The sequence below is a fragment of the Aythya fuligula genome, chromosome 14 (assembly GCF_009819795.1).
Source record: "Aythya fuligula isolate bAytFul2 chromosome 14, bAytFul2.pri, whole genome shotgun sequence".
Taxonomy (NCBI): Eukaryota; Metazoa; Chordata; class Aves; order Anseriformes; family Anatidae; genus Aythya; species Aythya fuligula.
The window spans coordinates 9,512,910-9,532,071 of NC_045572.1; the positions used below are offsets into that span (position 1 = coordinate 9,512,910).

The window sequence follows — 19,162 nt, forward strand, 5'->3', positions numbered from 1 at the left end:
TTCTGTGCTGGAAACGTGGACTTAAAGATAGCTCTCTGTACATACGTGGTGGTGCCTGAGGGCAGTGTCATTTGGAAAGGTGATGGGGCGGGCAGTTTGTCCCAGCCCTGTTTTATAGACAGGGAAGCCCTGACCATCCTAGTCCATCCAGAAGCCCCGAGGTTTGTTTTCAGCCCTGGGAACTCATGCACCCCAATCTCTGGCTGGTTCCTCTCCCTCCCACCCCCAGGTTTCTCTGATCACACATCAGCCTCTGATTGGGCTGACTCAGCTGGCAATAAGCAATACAGCTGCAACCCAACCCAGGAACCCAGCTGCTTGCGTGGCACATCGAGGGGTGTTGTGCTCCTGGGAGAGTTGCAGGGAACAACACTGCCTTGTCTCCGCACATCCCTTGCTCCATAAAAACTCTCCTGCCGTGGAAATGGACGGGGGACAGGCCAGTTAGGGCAGCGCTGCCCAGCAGCCAGGTGCAGCCCCACCGTGCTTGGGGAGGGGGCAGAAGGAGCTGTGTCCCCCCACCCACTCTGGCTGCTGGCAGTCACGCAGGGGGTGGCGGGGTGCCCGTTTCCCATGGCGCTGCATCCTCGCTCTCGGTGCTGAATGTCCTTTTAGGCTCAGAAGGCTCTCTCCTTTCTCTGCCTCACAGACCTCACTGATCCCATTTTTCCTTGCAGGGAACAATGCTCTTTCTGTTGCTTCTGTGCTAAATGAGGGCTATTTCTGCTTTCCTCCCAGACCGAGCCTCAGAACTGGTAGTGCTTCATTTTGCTGACACAAGTACTGTATTTGGCTCAGCGGGCGCGTGGCAGCATCGGTCCCTTGTTCCCAAAGAGCTTCCCAGGAGGCAGGGTGCGTGCCAGCACGGTCACACCCGCACAGGGTGCCGACACCGGGAGCCTTACCCCTCCTTCTGCCCCCCCGTCTGCAAAGGGACTGGAAAACCCACACCTGGCGGGGGACATGTGCTTGGTGGCCACACAGACCACGTCTCCTCGCCTTCTCCCGACTACCTCGTGAGGAGGAGGAGGAGGAGGGTGGCCTGGGATGCTCAGGGCCCTGAGCACCGCTGTGGTCCGAGCCCGAGCTTCCTCCTCACCCAGCACCAGCACAGCCCGAGGCGGGGGCATCACCGCGGCGGGGGGCAGCGGAGGGTTGGGGGCCCCCCGTGCCACCTCACATGCTCCCGAAGCCGTTCTGTTTGTCTGTGTCTCGCTGTGTTGTGTAAGCGCGTAGAAATCGACTTTGCTGTGGGCGGGCGGGGGTGGCAGCGGAAGATAGATGTAGCCGTGTAAATGCCGTATCTGTACTTTCACCAGTAGGGGTTGCGTTCTGGTTTTTATTTTTAATTCGTTGGGGGGGGGGGGGTTGGGGGTTTTGTTTTTGATTTTTTTTTTTTGTGGTTTGTGTTTGTTTTTTTTTTTTTAATTTTTCGTTTGTTGTTTTTTTAAGAAATAAAAGAAATGGCTTGACTGGTTTCAAGCACCTTGTGAACCCCTGGCTGGCGTGTGTCTGGGCTGAGCTGCTCCCTGTCCAGGCGGTGGCAGCTCCGCGAAGGGACAGGGTCTGGGCGCTGAGCAAAGCGTCCTGGAGGTGTGAAATGTGGCTGGATAACAGGGCAGGGGGCTGCCCGGGGGGGACACAGCATGCACAAAGAGCTGCTGCTTGTCGCAGGCGGTGACATGAAGGAGCCCTGAGCACAGATTTTGGTCTTACAGGCCCTGGTCAGAAATAACCCAGCTCCCCCCTCACTGCTGTGCCCCAGGTCCCCATCCTGCGCAGGGCTGCAAGGAGCTCGGGCAGGGCTGTGCAGGCAGCAGGCGATGGCCCCGTGCCTGCTGAATTACCTGCAGCACCGGGGCCGGTCTCTCCAGCTGCTGTTTGCTCACCTGCCTGCAGCACGTGCCCTGCGCTGGGAGCCCACACTTTGTGGCTGGCACACCAACAGCCCAGGGCCTGCTTGCTGCATGGAGCCACCACGCAGCAGAAATGAATGGAGGAGAAATTTGGGGCCGGTGCCATAACCTGGGGTGTTGCAGCACCACGCACGGGGCCTGTCCCCAGCCCGAGGGGCAGGGAGCGGTGCCGCGCTGCTCCCACCCTGCCGCTCCTGGCACCGTGCGGGGCTGGCTGCGGCCCAACGCTCAGCGCTGCTGTGGCTCCCCACAAGGCAGAGCCCTAACCAGAGCTGGTCTGTGGCGCATGGGACGTGTGTCACCATGCCCAGGCTGGTGGCTGCGGGTGCAGGTGATGGGAGCAGGCAGCGGTCCTGCAAACTCGCCCCAGGGGTGCATTGCTCCGATGCCAAGTGCTGCCTGAACCCTGCGGCGTGAGGCTGGTGGCAGCTCGGGAGCATCAGCCCGCTGGGTACAGCTGGGCCACACAGCCCATAGCCGGGTGTTTGGCCATAAATAGCCCTTGTCGGGCTCCTTCACCACCTGCAGCTTGCGTGGGGCTTAGCGCAAACACGTCAGCGTGGCTGCGCTCCTGCCAGGGCAGAGTTATGAATGAATTCTTCTCCTCCGCTTCAAACCGCATCTGAGGTGACTTGACTGGTGTCTGGCTTCAACCGGCCACATTTCAGAATATAAACAGTTTACAGCACAGCCTGCCATCGACCTTGGCTTGTTAAATAAAGAGCCAGGCAGCTCCGGGGGATGGGATAAAAAAAAATAATGAGTCCAGCAGCCCTCCTGCCCCGATACATGGCCCCCTCCCTGAACAGAGGTGCAAGTGGCTGGAGCAGGTGCCCCTTCCTACCTCGATAGCCCCAAAATGCACCTTGCTTTTTGCTGTAGGGGCTGCCAAGTTTTCAAGGACTTGCAAGGTTAAATGAGCCTTCAAGGGACGGAGCAGCTGCTGTGCAGTGACCTCTGTGGAGCAAAACAAAGCTCCTGCAAGGTATTTAAATGTCCTGGAGCAGGGGTGCCTGCAGGGGCAGGGGGTGGGCAGCATCCCCGAGCCTCCAGCTTAGCCCACTTTGGAAGAAAAGCTTTTGCTCAGCCTTCTGGTCACTTTTAAGCGTCAAGGAGCCCTCTTTACAAGCCAAAATTTTATTTGTTTCATAAACAAGTAAAATTATATTAATGTAAAACAGGTAAATGGACAAAAATAAAACACACACAGCACTGAACACAACGCTATAGAGTACTGACATGTAGAAGTGCAGCTCCCTCCCTCGTGCGACCCACCCCCACCCCGGTCCCCCGATGATTTGCTCGGCAAGCCTGACGCAGAGGCTTCGGCTTCGCCGTGATGTCCAGGTCACAGCATGGACTCGTGAAGGTAACACCAAGAGAGTAACTGGCTTGGAAAGGGGCAAGGTCAAAGGGCTCCCCTTACTCCGCTTTTTGCTTTCTCTATTCTTTTTTTTTTAAACAAATGGGAGCGGGTGGGAATCCATAGGAATAAACACTTTTTTAACTCCTAAATTTATATATATACGTTTATATATATATAAAGCAGGATTCTCGATGAACACACAAAAAAAATCTATAAAACTACCATTGATCTGTGATATTTTCTCCCCGTTTTTCTTTGTTTTCTTTTTTTTAAAAGTCGCTTTAGAAAGGATAAAAAGTGCACAGACACCCTTATAAGGCACAAACAGATCTTCTGTACAAATCATATCTCATCGGACTGGTTAAAAAAAATAGCAATACGAGTACTAACGGTTAAATCTGTAAGAGGCTACCTTTTCCTGGAAATCATTTTTAAGAGGCCTCTGCGCCCATTTTGGAACATCCCTGTCGCCCTCGGGCAGGCAGGGCGCCGCGGCCACCGCTGCTCGGCCACGCTCAGCACCCCAGCGAGGATCCTCACCCGCAGCGAGCTCACTCCCCTGCTGGCCCTGCTGGGTGCCGTGCCCTGAAATCCCTCGCAGCTGCTACAGCGCAAAGTAAACCTGTGCGACCTGATCAGCTCGGCTGCCAGCTTGGAGCGAGTGCTTTCACTGCTTCTCCGTGCTAGCTTGAAAGAAAAGAGCTACACCGAGAAAAAAGCCAGGCGTGCAGCCAGCCCTGCTTGTTGGGGACCTGAGGGGTCGGCCAAGCGAGCGGGCTGTGCACTTTAGGCGGTGCAGGCGGCTGGGGGCTGGCACTGAACGGCACAGGGCACCCCGAAACAGGGACTGCGGCGTGGGGTCTGGCTGGCATTTGTTAGCCCAGCTTGCTCCAAGCCAGCGTCGCTCACTGAGAAGTCAGACAGCTTTCCCTGAACGCCTCGACAGGCCAAACTGCCCACTGCAGCCCGCTCACAGCCGGGCACAGCCGAACCCACCTGGCCAAGATTCACCCTGCAGTCACGTATTTGCCACCGCGGCACCCGGCGTTGTGCCCGGTGACCACGGCTGGGCCCTGATCTACAACCGGAGGCTGGGCAGGACCAGGGAGGTCCTCAGCTGGGCAGCATCAAGCTCAGCACAAGGCTTCAGCTGCTGGAAAACTGCAAGACAGAAAGCTGGAAAACTCACCGCTGCGTTTTGCAAAGGCGAACATGCAGCGGTCGCTGCGCCGATGGCTCTGCCGGGGCTCAGCACGCGCTGATGCTGCGTGGCCGGCGCTGAGCCGCGTTTCCAAAAAGGGCTCTGCAAAACCAGCAGGCTCTCGTGCTGATGCAGCAGGGCAGTGTCTGAGAGCTCTCACTCTATAAAGTAGCCTCTCATTTATACACTTAATGGAAATGCTAATTAGCTCTTCAAGTTTAAAAAAAAAATGAAAATAGTTTTCTCCGTGCCCTGCGAGCTGGCACGTTGGGCCAGCCTCCGAGCAGCTGCGGCTCGACGTGGGACGGGTTATCTGCTCCCCTGGGTGTGCTTCCCATGAGGTAAGAGAGGCTCTGGGCCAGGGACCGAGAGCAGCCACGCAGCCTGGCAGCACCAGCAGCGCAGGACAGCCGGCGGTGCACCTACAGCAAGAAGGGGCAGGCAGAAGCAGGACGCCCCTGTGCACCCAGCAGCCCCGGGGTGTGCCTGGGTGGGTTTCTTGCTTGGTGGCACACAGTCACTGAGCGAGAATGCCATCAGCCCCTCTCTAATCATGCCCTTCACCTCTTTACCAAGCTGGACCAGGCTTGGGGTGTGCTCGGGGTGAAGGGCCAGAGGGGAGGCCTGCAAGGGGGCCGAGGACGGAGGGAAGCTCCTGCAGGAGCATCAAGGAGGAGGACACCAAGGCCCCGCTGCTGCCTGCTCGTACACTACCCAGCTCCTCTGGGTTGCTGCTGCTTGTGGCTGTCTAACATCACAGCTGAAATCCATCTACCGCTTAAGTGCCAACATCTAAAAACAGCCTCAGAGCCCTTTTCTTTCCTTCTCCCAAGTAAAAGCAGGTTTCATCCCTGGTCATCTCGATAAGCTCTTGTCTATGGCTGAAGCCTCCCTTGGGACCCAGTGTCCGGGCAGTGGGAGCTATGCTGGGAAACCTGGAGAGGCAGGAGAAACGCAGAAGGTGAAGCCAGCACATCTGCAGTCCCCAGAAAGAAAAGGTGAGCCCGCGGGGACTGGGGCAGACGTGGATTTCTCACCACAGGCTCCAAAAAGTCCTGGTGGTGGGCAGGGAGGGAGGCTGAGCCCTGCCCTGGCGGCAGGGGCAGGGTGAGGGACATGAGCAGGGCAGGGCCCCGTGAGATGTCACCTCCCTGCGCCAGGAGGAGCAGAGCAGAATGCAGGCAGACGTGCCTGCGTGTGATAAAAACTCGGTTTGGCCGATGGCAGCCCATCGCTTTTCCTAACGTGGGATTGCAGCCAGCTCATCCAAACACCAGCCTAACATTTATGGCTGCATCAGCTCGGGCTGTCCGGGGCTCTCACTGGGCTTGTGCGCCTCGCTGCTACCCCACGGCTGCTCCCCGTGTCCCAGCCTCCCTGTCCAAAAGTCCCTGCTCTGCCGCAAAAAGCAAAAGCTGCTTTATCTGAATCCAAACCAGCTTCTCCACGTGCCCCAGAATTCCGCTCAAAACCCAAACGAGTGAGAATCTGGCTGTGCTACTATTTGGGCCTTAGCTAGTTCGCCTTAAATGGATGGATATTACATTTTCAGATCAGTTTTGTCCACTTGGAGCTCTCCCACTGGGCCTTGTTCTAATTTTGTTCCACTGCAGCGCAGGCACCCCAGGCCTATTTGGGTTTTGGGGCTGGGAAATCTGGTGGCACCCAGCACCGAACAAATGGCAACGTCCCCGTCCCGACCACACCACCACGAGCCTCATCCTCCGAGGGAAAAAAAAGCCTTTGCACGGGGAGTTTCCCACTGGCAGCCGGGTCAGGTCCCTAACACAATTCACCCAATTCACCCGCGGGCACGCAGCCCGGCCGGCACGGCAGCCTTGGCTTTGGGCCCCATGTGATCCTCAGCTCAATTTTATCCCTGAATTGTGCCCTACCAGTCAAATAAGGAAACACAGATAACGAGCCACTTGATAACGACTGACCAGCACGATAACCCATAAGCAGGGACGGAAAGGCATGGTTACTGCTAGCGGCGCTCTCCCTTCCTACAGCCCGAGCCGGGCGCTAAGGGCGGTAGATTTTAATAACATCTTTGATGACCCGGCGGCAGATCGGGCAGCAGGCGTTGAGCTGCTTCTTCAGCTTAAGACCGCAGGTGTTGCAGAGGCACATGTGTCCGCAGGTGTAGATCACCGTGTCCACCTCGCTGTCAAAGCAGACGGTGCATTCCCCGTTCTTGCTGCTTGATGGCTCCGGAGGGGGGAAGACGGGAGAGATGGGGGGGCTCAGGGGGGAGCTGGGAGCAGTCACTGCGAAGGAGGGGAGACAAACGAGATCGGTCAGTCAGCAGGATGGGGCGAGCCTGCCTACAACACCCTCACGTCAATTTTTTAAGGCCCACCCTTCCTCCATTAGGCTGACCAAGTGGGAAGTAACCCAGGGCTCTCCTTCAGGCTGTGGAAAACTTCCCAGTGGTTTTCTTTGCCTTCCAACTATTTCTGTTGGCCTCGCAGTAGGGGTAGCATCTCCCCCCAAGCTTTCCCTGCTATCTCACACAGCCCTAGCACCCTCAGCAGCCGGTGTTCCAGCCTCTGTTTGCTTCTCTCCTTACCGAGCGAAGACTCGGAGGCGGAGGACGACCTGTTGACGCTGAAGGCCATGTCCGAGTCGCTGTCGTACTGCGAGCCGCCGGGGGACCCTGAGGGCGAGACGGTCACTGGGCTGGACTGCACAGTGCCTGCAAGCACAGGAGAGAGCTCAGCCTGAGCGGGCGGGTGGACGCACGGCCCCCTCTGCTGAGCCCTCGTGGTGAGCTGCTCCCACCCCGCAGAGAGCTGCTGAGCCAAGTGCTGCCCCTCAGCCCTGACAGGGGCACAGAGGTTTAGCCAGGACCTCTGGGGTCACTGCCTCCTGGACCCTGCTATGCCTCCATACGGTTCCTGTAGGTATTTCAGCCTGGTGAGCATCAGCTTCTGACAGCCAGTGTGGGGTGCAAGCAGCCTCCCCGCAGCCCTGCTCCCTGCAGCACAGCAGCCTCAGGCTGCCGCTGTCTCAGTTTTGGGGCAGAGGCAAGAGTTTAAACAGTGAGCTCTGATCCCAGAGCTGTGGCAGCACCTGGAGAGCTTGCTGTCCGTCAGCAACATGTACTGAAGCCAGAGCTGCCCTCACAAAAACCATCGCTCTTAACGAGGCAGGAGTTTAGTGCCTGTTGACTGGAATCGTGGGTTTATAAAGGTGTTTTCCTACACACAACTTCTTTATAAACCAGGCAGCCCCACACACAGCTGTCCCTGCCTCCTTACCTGCCACTTATGCTATCGCTCAGCTATCATCAGCCCTTTCTGGTGGCCTTACAAAGGCTGCGTACATCTGTGTGACACCTACCACGTCTCGCTCACTCCTGTTTGCCAGCACAAGGTCGGGTCAGGAGCTGCTTACTCACATCAGTGACCACCTCATTCTGGCAAGCAGCTCTGCTACAGGCAGCCCACTGCCCCAATTCTGCCCCAAGACACCTCACCAGCCAGGTGCTCCCCGTTATTCTTCCTTTCAATAAGGCACTTACCCAATATTTTGAGCTGGTTGATTACACCATGGATCGTAAAAAACACCCAGAGAGACTGCGAGGTGTCCACACACATGAGCATTCCCCGGCTGGCTCCATTCACGCCGTGGTGCACCTCTCCGTTCGGCAGGACCATGAAGCTGAGGATGTCGCCGCTGTTGAGGACGGGGAAGGCCCGGTACACCACCCAGTACTCCTTGCGGTCCAGGAGAAAGTCCGGGTCTGCCGGGAGCTCGTTTGTCCGTAAAGTACTGGGATCACAAGAAGTGATGCCAAACGAGAGGGCCCCGTAGTAGGGCAACCCGAGGTGTCCCACTTCCACAAAGAGGCTTTCGCCGATGTGCAAGGGCCGGTCAGAAAACACCAAGGTCCTATTGCTTTCCTGCCAGTTGGTGCACGCAACCATCCGGTCCTGAGAAAAGGTGATGTCAGGGCCGCGGGTGGGGTGGAACCGCAGGTCCGTGTCCAGGAAGGCCGGGACCCCCGGGGCGCGCTGCCGCCGGTTTGGGCAGCAGGGGATGAGGTGGTTGTCGGTGGCGAGCCCCGGCACCCGGCCCAGGTTCAGGTTTGCGATTTTGGCCACCACCTGGTTGTTCTCCAGCTCGTTGTTGTTGAAGTTGGCGGAGTCGTGGCTGCTCTGCGGAAGGCAGGTGCTGAGACGGGCGGTGCTGAGGCGGGCGCTGGTCATGGTCTCCGCAAACATGCTATCTGCGAGGCAAAGCCAGCGACACGGGGCGTTAGAGACAGGGCACAACGGGCTACTCTTACCTCTGCTATTATTATTTCAGCCCAGGGATTATCTGAATTCTGCTCCTCGCATGGAAAAATTGGACGGAGGTCAGCCACGAACGAACACGGGGCTGGAGAATCCCACGAGGGGCAGGCAGCAGGCAGGGGAACGGCTGCAACTCGGCACCAGCTGAGGAGAAACAAGAGTTGTGAAATACCCACACCACCTGCCAGCTCCTTGCTCTGCTGAACTGGGCGAAGCTGTAAAAAAACAGCCTGGTTCTGCAGATTTCTGAGCGCAGGGCTCTGACTGCTCTCAGCTGCTCTCTTCAGGAGGAAACGTCTCCCTGTCCCCACGTCCAAAGGTCCTGTGCGAGCCCAAGCTGCCACGGCGCTGGGTGAAGGAGCACAAGCATGGCTTTGTATTCCTTTCACACTCATCGCTGCCTTAAACTGTGACATGTCCAGACACAGGTGAGCCCAGGAGGGGTTGTTTTATGACAAGATTTCAAGCCTTGGATCTCAGGGGTGTTCACACCACTGCAGCGATTTTGGATTGAGAATTTGTCACAAAACCTCAATGCTGCAGGTGTTGGAAAGATGATTTTTTTTCTTTTTTTTTTTTTTTACAGTAAGAGAGTTATTTTCCCCCTTCACAGCAAAGGGAAGGTCAGGATTCTGACTCTTAACTCGCTTCCCATATTTTCACCTTGGCCATGCCAGGCCAAGGGGGGATTTCAGGATGTGGGGAGGTTCAGTGGTGCCCTTCCTTCTCCAGGACTGCCTGGGGTGCCTTGGACATTTCACTCCAGAGGGAAGGCAATAACCAGAGAAGCAAAGCCAAAACCAGTGGAAGTCAGAGTGGTGGAGCAAAGCAGACTCCTCACCTCATCTTCCCAAAGACGGGGAGGTGTGCAGCATCCCAGCACCAACACTGCCAGCTACTCGGAGGAGAAAATCACCAGGGTTTTACCAAAGGAGGTAACCCCCAAATGCATCCGGCAGCAGTGAAGGAAGGGCTGCCTTAGATCAGGAGCCCGTGCAGGAGAGGCTGCCAGTGCAGTCCTGGTGGCAAGGGCATGTGGCAAGCAATGCTCCCCCAGAGGAGGAGTAAGCCACATCTGAGCTTTGTGATGCTGAAAGATGCATTTTGTGCATCTGCATTCGGTCCGTATATCACAGCTTTCTCAACTTGCAAAATTTTGGGAGGAGTTTGAGAGACAAACACGTCTCCTAAGGCATCACCACATCTGTAGGCTGCATCCACTGATGCCCCAGGTGGCTGAGCATCGCCCTGATGCCCGGGGCAGCTTGTGGGGCTTGGTACTTTGCTCCGAAACAAGGCAGAGTACAGCAGCCCTCAGGCACAGGCTTTCGCTGAGCTCTTGGCCGCCGCAGGCAGGGCTGCAGGGAGGCGTGAGGGCAGAAATAAGCAGCATTTTGTTTGCCTAACTAATGTGCTGAGGAAGAAGGACTGCTCTGGCAAAGCAGCTGCACTTGGTCAATGCAGCAAACGCTCCCTCGCCTCTGTGATGAGCACCAGAGGCTGGAGCGCGTCACGGCTGCAATTACAGGATAAGCTACTGGTAAGGTTTAATTACGCATTTGAGGCAGAGCAGGCAGGTCAAAGTGCTGTTTATGTGGAGCGTTCTCAGCTGCAAAATAATTGGTACTGCTCTGAAGAATGCGTGGCAGGGCTGCCTGCCCACCAGCCCGTTTCATGGTGCCTGCTCGGTGTGAGGGTGGAGGCAGCAGCCCCTCGAGCTTGCCTGCTAACACTAAATCAGCTCCGAGGAGCCCCCAGGAAAGGGCAGCACTTGTATTATAAAAGGATTCCCTCTGGTATCGACCGGTTCAAAACACTCCATCTAGCCCTGAACGTGTTTGCTGTAAAAGTCACAGAGGGAAAGTGCTTCCACGGCACTCGGCTCATTAATTCAGCCTCTCTTGCAGCCTTCTGCAGGGATGGTGCCTTGTAAGGTGCAGGCAGGCACCCCCTGATTGCAGGGATCTGCTTAGGGCTGAGGGCAGATGTGCCGTGCAGTGCCCAGGGTCTCGAACTCTATTTTGCACTGTATTTTTTGATCTCTCCTCCTCCTGGGCTGCAGCTGGTGCTTTGCAGGCGTGCAGTGATGCCCGTGCAGAAGGGAAGGCTAAGGCAGGTTACGTCTGCAAACACAGCTTGCTGAACTGCCAAATTAGGTGGCCACCAAGGCCGAGAGCTCAGAGGGGGGCTGGGGAAGGGTGCCAGGACATGGATGGGGAATGGGTCATAATTTTCCAGTGGACTGGCAGTAGCTGGGGAAGAAAAGGGAAGCAGAGCTGCTTGTCTTTGTCTCTTCGATCCCTGGGACCCTGCTGGCAAGCAGCACCACGTTTTTCCATGCCATAGCAGCACAGCCAGCTAAGTAAAAGCTGGAGAAAGTTACTTGTAGAGATTTCCATCACACAGCTGATACAATGCACAGCCTCAGCACTTCCCTTCACTGACATCCCCGAACCGTATTGCTTTCTGGATCCTCACCGCTGCCAAAAGAGAAATGATTAATTTGATGAAAAAAAAATAAATAATAATAATTAGTTGTTCTTAAGTGTCCTGTGGAAGCGATCAACCAGAGAGACCATGCATTTTCTCTCCACTGTGGAAAGAGCCGCGAGCAGAGCAAGCCCAGCCACACACTCACCGAGTATTTGCACTTCGTGGGTAATCCCGTAGACATCTATGAGCGCCCAGAGAGGACTGGAAACTTTAATACCACAGTGAAACAATATCGGCTCCTCGTCGTTAATACTGTAGAAGACTCTCCCGTGACGGTCAACCCAGAAGGCCAAGATATTGTCCCTGACGGCGAACCTCTCTGGCAAAGCCTTGGCCCAGTAGCCGGGCCGGGTGACCAGGTCGGGGCAGGCGTACTTTGGTATGTCGTCGGAGCTCATCTGCGAGGGGTCGTGGATGGTGAAGCCGAAGCGCAGGGCCCCGCTCCAGCCGTGGTGCACGGCCACCAGCTTCAGCCTGACCTTCTCGTAGAGGTGGATGGGCCGGTTGGTGAAGGTGACCCCGTTACAGAAGCTGTTCCTCCGCGTGGCGCGGCGCGAGTGGGCGTCCAGCCGCACGTTCTTGCCCTTGGCTTGGGAGTGGAAGCGCGGCGGCTCCGTGACGGCCAGGACCGAGCGCCTCTCATGGCTGCTGTTGGGCAGGCTGTAGTAGGGGCGGCTGGAGACGGAGCGGGTCTGGTGGCTTGTGTCTGCGGGAGAGAAAACGGCACCCGGCATGAGGGCTCGGCCCCGGCACCGCGTGCGCTCAGCCCGGGAAGCTCCGCCGCGGGCTCTCCCCGGGCAGGGCAGCGGCGTGGCGCTTTGCGCTGCTGCTCACAGGGCTCTTTAGCCTTAAAATGCCGTGCTCGGCCACAAGCTGCTCTTTGTTCCAGCAGCTTGGCCCCCAGCTTTATGCAAACATAAGGCAAATGTGGCTCCCGGGGGCAAAGGCTAGGCAGCTTCCCTCTGCGCCCTGCGCAGTTGGGCAGAGAGCATCCCTTTGTTCCCGTCAGATGCATCCGACTGCAGTCGGAAGGGCCTGATGCTCTCACTCTGGCTCCCCATTTCCTATTTCAAGGCACGTGTGGTTAAATCATCCTGTTGGCCGGCCGGGGCCAGATTCCCACAGTCTGTGAGAGTCATGCTTGTTAAGATCAGAGGTGCTCAGGATGAGGGGCACGCCTCGCGTTTTTGTGCAGCCACCGGCTCCTGTCCCTTAATTCTGTAAGGATGAACATTGCTTTTGAGCAGCGCACACACCGAGACATTTCGCAGCTGGAGCACTCCCCCTGCATCGCCAGCGTGTTCTCCCCAAGCTCCCAGCCCAGCCCCTGGTTCGGATGCCAGACCCAACAGCCCCAGGAAGGAACAGCTCATCCCGCAGAGCCTCGCCGGTACACGCAGCCTCCCGCTGGAGCTCAGAGCTCCTTGTAACCAACGCTTGTTTGCAGCTTCGCAGCACCACAGATGGCGCAGAAATCCTGCCACCCTCCCTCTACAGATGGGAGAAGGAGAATTTATGAGCGAGATCTTGCAGCACTTCAAGTCAATAGCAATTTCGAGACCGATTTCGGGAAAAAGCAGATTTGAGGCCTAAAGTGAAGTTCACAGAGGCGTGAAGCAGGAATGAAAAAAAAAAGAAAAAAAAAAAGAAAAAAAAAAGAAACACTTCTAATCTTAAGCCTTAGCTGTAAGTTCCCTGAGGCAGAGATGCTCCCTCCTGCACAGCCCCAAATGCAGTGGGACCAGGCTCCCCTGCGACCACCACCACGGGGCTACCACCACTTCGGCTGGGATTGTTTCAGCAGGGAAAAACCCAGAAGGCAGCGAGAAGCTGGGGCTTGCATTTGTGGCTGGCATCAATGAAGGCATTTGGAAAGTAATCCCCATCTTTGTGTCTGCAGGAGGAGCAGGGCAGGAGCTGAGCATTGCATTATCCATCTGCGACAGGAGCCGAAGAGCTGAGGCTGCCAGCTCCTGCTTCCACCGAGCAAACGGGGCAGTCCTGAATTACGACAGGAACACGCAGAGGCTAAAGAAAAGGGCCTTTGTGCGCGCTTTGTTCGACCTGCACGTGACTGTGAACCGCTCATCCTGCTGTGCACCAACGTGAGCAAACACCACCCTGCCCTCCTGCCTGCGGGGGCTTCACCACTCCAGCGCCAAGGCCAAGAAGGCAGCGACCTGGGGGACACGGGCAGGAGACAGCCCCCGGCTGCTGTATCCCACAGCAGAGAGCCCGGGCCTTTGCCTCCCAAAAACCAGAGGCCCAGAAGATGCCACCCGCTGCTCCCGTGGGTGCTGCTCCGCGGGGCTGCCTGCAAATGGTGCCGGCAAGCCGTGCCGCCGCGCAGGAGCCGCCGCTCTTCTGGCTGTGCCTGCACTCACCTGCTCCTCCTGGATCCATGGGGCCTTCAGGCCAAAAAAAATGATTAAAAATATGAAATTAAGTTGATCTTAACGTTAGGCAGAGTTTTAATTTCTGGCGGTGCTCCCAGGACAGGCTCCGAGGTGCCCAGGGGCTGCGTGCAGGGACGGTGAGGGCGCGCGGAGGACAGAGGGTGCAGGGGGCACCCCCCTCCAGCTGCTTCCCACCTGCCCTGCCAGAAAGCAACCTCAGGACAGTGTTGGGTTTTATTTTTGTTTGTTTTTCTGGTGTTTTGTTTTTTCAAAACAGGAAAGCATATTGTGCCTAAACAATAGGAAAGCCTGCAGGAGGAAATGCAGGGAGCGTTTATTTATAACGCCGCTCCCCCGGCACGAACACCTGCCGGCTGCCACCAGCACCAGAGCCTGACACAACCACGGCAGGGGAGGCACGGCTTTCCCACCGAAACCTGCTCAGCACCACGCTCGGGCATGTGTTTTACTCATTATGTACCGAAGGGGACGAGGCAAGCTCAGCAGGATGTTTGTGCCTCTGAATTGCCCTCGTTTGCAGCTCAGCTTTCAGGGTTAGGCTCGCCTTTCAGGCCCTCTGCTAGTGCTCTAATCCCCGCTGAACCTCCCCTCTCCTGCCTGGGCTTTCCCACCCAAAAACTTGTCAGAGGGGTAGCGACAGCCAAACCCGGGGCAGAAACACCACCCGATGGTGCCTCGATGCCGAGATGGGCAGTCAGGAGCTACACCAACTCCTCCTTCAGCTCCAAGGCTCCTACAACGCTCTGAGCAAGTCCTTTCTTCTCCTTATGCCTCACTTCCCCATCTAAAAGAGAGAACCTGCATCCCTCCAGCCCGCGGGAAGCCAGGAGGACCCAAATGGTGAGGCTCTCGGATGCTGCACTCCCTGAATCACCATTCAGTCCCGGGCCATTGGATGGGACACGAAGCACCGGGCACGCCTGGGTGCTGCCCTGAGCTCCCATCCAGTGTTTTGCTGCTTTTTGTGCCGGAGTTTTTTCTGCTTTTCCTTTCTGCTCTCACCTGGCAGCCACATTTGTTTCTTAGGTTGCGCTGACCTTTGGAGATTTTTTTTTTTAAACACGCGTTTTGCATGTCAAAAAGCTACAGTAGGCAAACCCTGGACAAAAGTCCACATATGTGTCACGGCTCCAGTTCTAAAAATACACATTTTTTTCACCCGTTTGTTCACGGCATCAGGTCTGCTGCAGCACGGTACCCCCCCTGAGAGCAGCAGGTGAAATTCAGAGCCAGAGCTCTCTGAAAGCCGCTGCTGTGCAGGGCACGAGGCTGGGCAGCTGGCTGGGAGCTGACCCCAACGCTGCCCGACCTGACCCCATGCAGCCAGCCCAGCAGGGTGGCAGGAGCAGTGTGAGGAAGAGGAAGAAAAGGCAGAGGAAGAAAATGATGAGGGAGGAAAGGAGGAGGAGGGCACCGTGCTCCTGGAGTGCCATGCGTAACCCCAGGGTCAGCACTGACTGTACAACCGCGGCGTCAAGAGGTGTTCGCTGCGCCCCGTGTCCCTTTCCTTGGGACCCGGGGATAAATCCCTGACAAACAAAGCACAGGATCACAGGGCAAGCAAGATACAGGCCAGCCAGGTGCTGAACAGGAACACAGACAGGATAAAGGGGGATGTAAGGGGAACGGCAATCCCTGGGAGCAGTCCCGGTGGTAGCAGCTGGCAGAGCACAGCGTGGTGACCCGTCTTGTGCGCACGGGGACAGCCAAGGCTGAAGGGTGGCGTGCAGCGTGGCATTGACCCACTAACGCTCACTGCACGAGAGAAAAGGAACCCACCCCACGCCCCGTGCCTTATCTTTATGGCCGTCTCTCTATCAGCAGCATTACAACTTTTTCCTACGACACTAGACAGCTGGGGCGCCGCTGCAACAGCCCCGTTGAACATTAAACCAGCCTCCTGGAGAGCGGGGGCAAGGTGGCTTTGGCTTTCAAGCAGGAAAAGCCCAACAGGCCGGGACGATGCGGTCACATTTCATGCACCCAGGGCACTCCAGCAGTTCTGCCCTCGCGGACCCAAAGGCAAGCACGGAGCAGCAGGAGCGGGGTCGGCGCCGCGCTCGCCCCGCTGCGCGTTGAACAAAGCCCAGCCCCGTGCTGCCCCGGCGTGATCTTATCTGCTGAGAACAAGAGATAAAAATCTGTTCACATATAAATTTAGCCCTCTGCCTAGACGGTGTGTTTTGCTGGCGCTTGGGTTTCGTGTTTTAATATGAAAAACGTGTCGGAGCTCTCTGGGAAGTGCCGGCTTTGATGTATTCCACGCTCGGCGGGGTGAGTTTGCAGCCAGGCTACCAACGGCACCGCACGGCTGCTGCATGAATCCCGCCTCGTTTCCAGACATCCTGGTGGTTCAAACATGCACCCATTGGAAAACACAACCGTACAATTAATAAATAGCCCCATTTAAAGCCCTGTGGTTTGCGTGACCAGTCCAGAGCCCTGCTTTGACAGAGGTCTCCCTGCCTGCGCCTCTAACCCCAGACAGATTTCCAGCCAGTTAAAAAATCCACACAGCTCGCTTGCGACAGAGTGAGATAGAAACTGAGGTGTCAAGGAGATGTAAGAGCCTGGAGAGAATCGCAGGAAACACGGCTTTGGTGACATTTTCTACGAGACTAACTTGGGAAGGCGGGGAGAGGAGAGGAGACACGTTTCTCACAGAGCATAACTACCTGGCGAGGCAGGCACCTTGTGTGCTGTGGGGAGCTCCTGCAAACGCAAAGCATGACCATGCCAGCTGAAAAGCAGCAGGGAAAGAGCAGTTGCCTTGGCAGGAAAACAACCCCAGGCCCTTGCTCTCCCAGTTCACCGAACACCATATAACAACGGCAGCATCGGAGCCAGAACACCAGAAGTGCAGCTAAAGCACCACTGTCAACCTCCACGTTGCACCAGCTGGCTCAAAGCAGAAAATAAAGCATGGCAGAAGGCCTGCCCCGAGGCTGAAAGGTGCTGACAAAACCCTTCCCTGAGCGAGAAGCCATCACCCAGCCCCAGGACTCGGCCGTGCAGGAACCTCTCCGAGGCCACGTCCCCACCTGGCAGCTCTGGCACGAAGAGCGAGCGCATCCAAGGCTCGCAGCGCTGCCGGCACGTGCTGGTAAGGTCAGGCTCATCCAGCCGGGCTGGAAATCAGCAAAACATCAGCACGTCGTCCCCAGGTAATCAGAAACACCCTCTCTAACAGGGACATATCACTTCTTCATTCCTTCTCTGTCCCTGGGTCTTTACGTCTCTTTGCCTTTGTGCCTCCCTACCGTAACAAGCACAGAGCAGTTTCCTTCTGTCTGGTGCCTTCAAGAGTTTCCACACCTCGCCATTGCCTTCTTTTATTGAGGCTGAAGGTGTTTGGCCCTTAAACTTGGCCACAGACTTGCTTTAGTTTGAATTAAATAAATCTTTTCATCACCTGCGAATGAAAAACCATTTAAACTACAAAAAAAAAAAAAAAAAAAAAGCAAAACTACAAAACCAGAATAGCATTTCCTAATCTGGAACCAAATGAAAAGATATTTTGACCTACAGGTGGTTTTATTTATTTATTTATCGCCTTGCACAGGTGAGACAGCCAAGAAACTGTCTCCTGGTGGTAAAGGAAAGCAAGCCTGATACATCCAAAGCCAGGCTTTGATGGTGCTGCATTTTCAGAAGAGAGTCTGCTATCCCACAGGGTCTGCTATCCCCAAATCTCCCGACGGGCCTGCAAGTACAGGGGAGCCCCCTGCACTCCCCTCCGTTCTCTCCTGTTTTACCTCCCATTGTGCACGCATGAATTCCACTGCAAAGTTGGCCCCCTCTTTGTTACGGGTTTTTAGTTCTCCTGCATATAAATAGCTCCACGAACACACAGAAGCCAGCGATTAGGCAGGGAAGCAATCTCCTCTCCCCCGTACGATTAGCAAATCTGGGTCAATGAGTCTGCAACTCTAGTAACAAATTCGTAGACTCGGTTAATGAGAGACAGAGCAGGAACGAGCGGGAGAGAGATGGAGGAAAGGCAGGGGTCGTGGCGTAATCCCCGCTTAAGTCCTTCGGTGCGAGCGATGAAAGCAGCTGCAGGACGGGTGGGGAGCCTTGGGAGCGTGGCCCCGGCACCCAGAGCTGTGCTGCTGGGAAGGCCACGCTCAAGAGCCAAGAAAGAGCTCAAGGAGCCTTTGAGGGATGTCGGGGATTTGAAAGTCATGAAACGCGGGATGCAAAACTAGACGGAACGTTTGTCTCCTGGCCAAAGATGAAAACACCTTGTCAAAGCCAACGGAGCAGCCACTCTTACTATAAATAACTCCTACAGGGAATGTTTGGACTGTGTCCACTAATAAAATAAATAAATAATAATAAAAATAAAGAAAGAAATGAAATAAAGTGTGCAGTTTCATACACCAAGAGCACAAACCCTGGCTTCCCACTCGATGCATCATCTGCTTGCACAATTGTTCCCCTTTTTTATAAAGTTGAGGGTACCGCGGGGAGAGCAAGGGGCTGCCGCGCTCACTTCATCTCCTAATCCTGAGCTCAGAGCCCACGGCACAATTTTGGGAAGCGATCAAAAGCGCAAAGAAATAAGCAGCGGACAGCTGTTTGAGCAACTCCGCAAACGCTTCCCGACTGCTGCGCTAGCAAACTAAATATTTTCCAAGCCTAACTGCTCGGCTTGTCAGCCAGCAATTAAAGCACGGATCGCTGGGATTTATGATTTTCCCTGCTCTCCAGGAGCAGGCAGCACAGCGCAGGACAAGGCACTGCAAGCCCCAGCACTGCTGGGCACATGGGGCTGCGATCTCAGCCGGGGACCCAGGGAGGGAGGAGAGGGGCAGAGGGGTGGAAAACCCTCGGGTTCTCTGCAGCCGTCGGGTTCTGCTTTGGTTGCATACAGAAATGGGGTATTAGTGCCCCATTAATTGGGGTGCTTTCGTCTCTACGGGCTGCTCCTACGGTCATTAGAGGAGAGGACTTCTGACCATGCAGCATGGCTCAAATACAGATTTTTGCAGAGATATTCTTAATTCATGGGCTGTGGTGCCACCAGGGTCTGTCTGACAGACACAGACTGCAAACACAGCCTGAGTGCTACCCCAGGACCCACAGCACGCCACCAGTGGGGCTGGGGGGCTGCTGTGCCCGCAGGGAGGACCCCTTGTTGTGTCCGTGGGACATCCCTCGTGTGTTACTGCACGGGATCCTCGTTAAGAGTATAGCTTATAGACTAAAAATGATCCTGGGTTTGTCTCCTCGTCCCCAGCTTCTCTCCATTCATTAATTCCTGGCTTCCAAGACTTTCTTTTTCTCCTACAAACAGCACGAACAGCTCAGAAATGTTGTTCAGAGCGATGCTCTGTGTTTAAAACCCATCGTTTTAAGGGTTTTTCCTTTCCCCGAGCACAGCAGCGATGTGTTGCAGAGCTAGGAGAGGATGAGTGGGTGGCATCGCTGACACTGACGGTGTCAGGGGCTTCCACCAAGCCCCT

At 55.9% G+C, this 19,162-nt stretch overlaps 1 protein-coding gene across 1 annotated transcript in view; it reads right to left on the reverse strand.

Moving 5' to 3' along the window:
* Nucleotides 1-4,874: 4,874 nt before the first annotated feature.
* The window catches only part of NEURL1B (neuralized E3 ubiquitin protein ligase 1B), a 30,093-nt gene continuing 15,805 nt past the window's right edge, over nt 4,875-19,162 (reverse strand). The window contains exons 2-5 of the mRNA XM_032196893.1: nt 11,423-11,983; nt 8,010-8,717; nt 7,056-7,181; nt 4,875-6,753 (exon numbers count right to left, since the gene is read on the reverse strand). Of these exons, the coding sequence (XP_032052784.1) occupies nt 6,509-6,753; nt 7,056-7,181; nt 8,010-8,717; nt 11,423-11,983 (1,640 nt within the window). The 3' untranslated portion in view covers nt 4,875-6,508. The remainder of the gene's footprint in view (nt 6,754-7,055; nt 7,182-8,009; nt 8,718-11,422; nt 11,984-19,162) is intronic.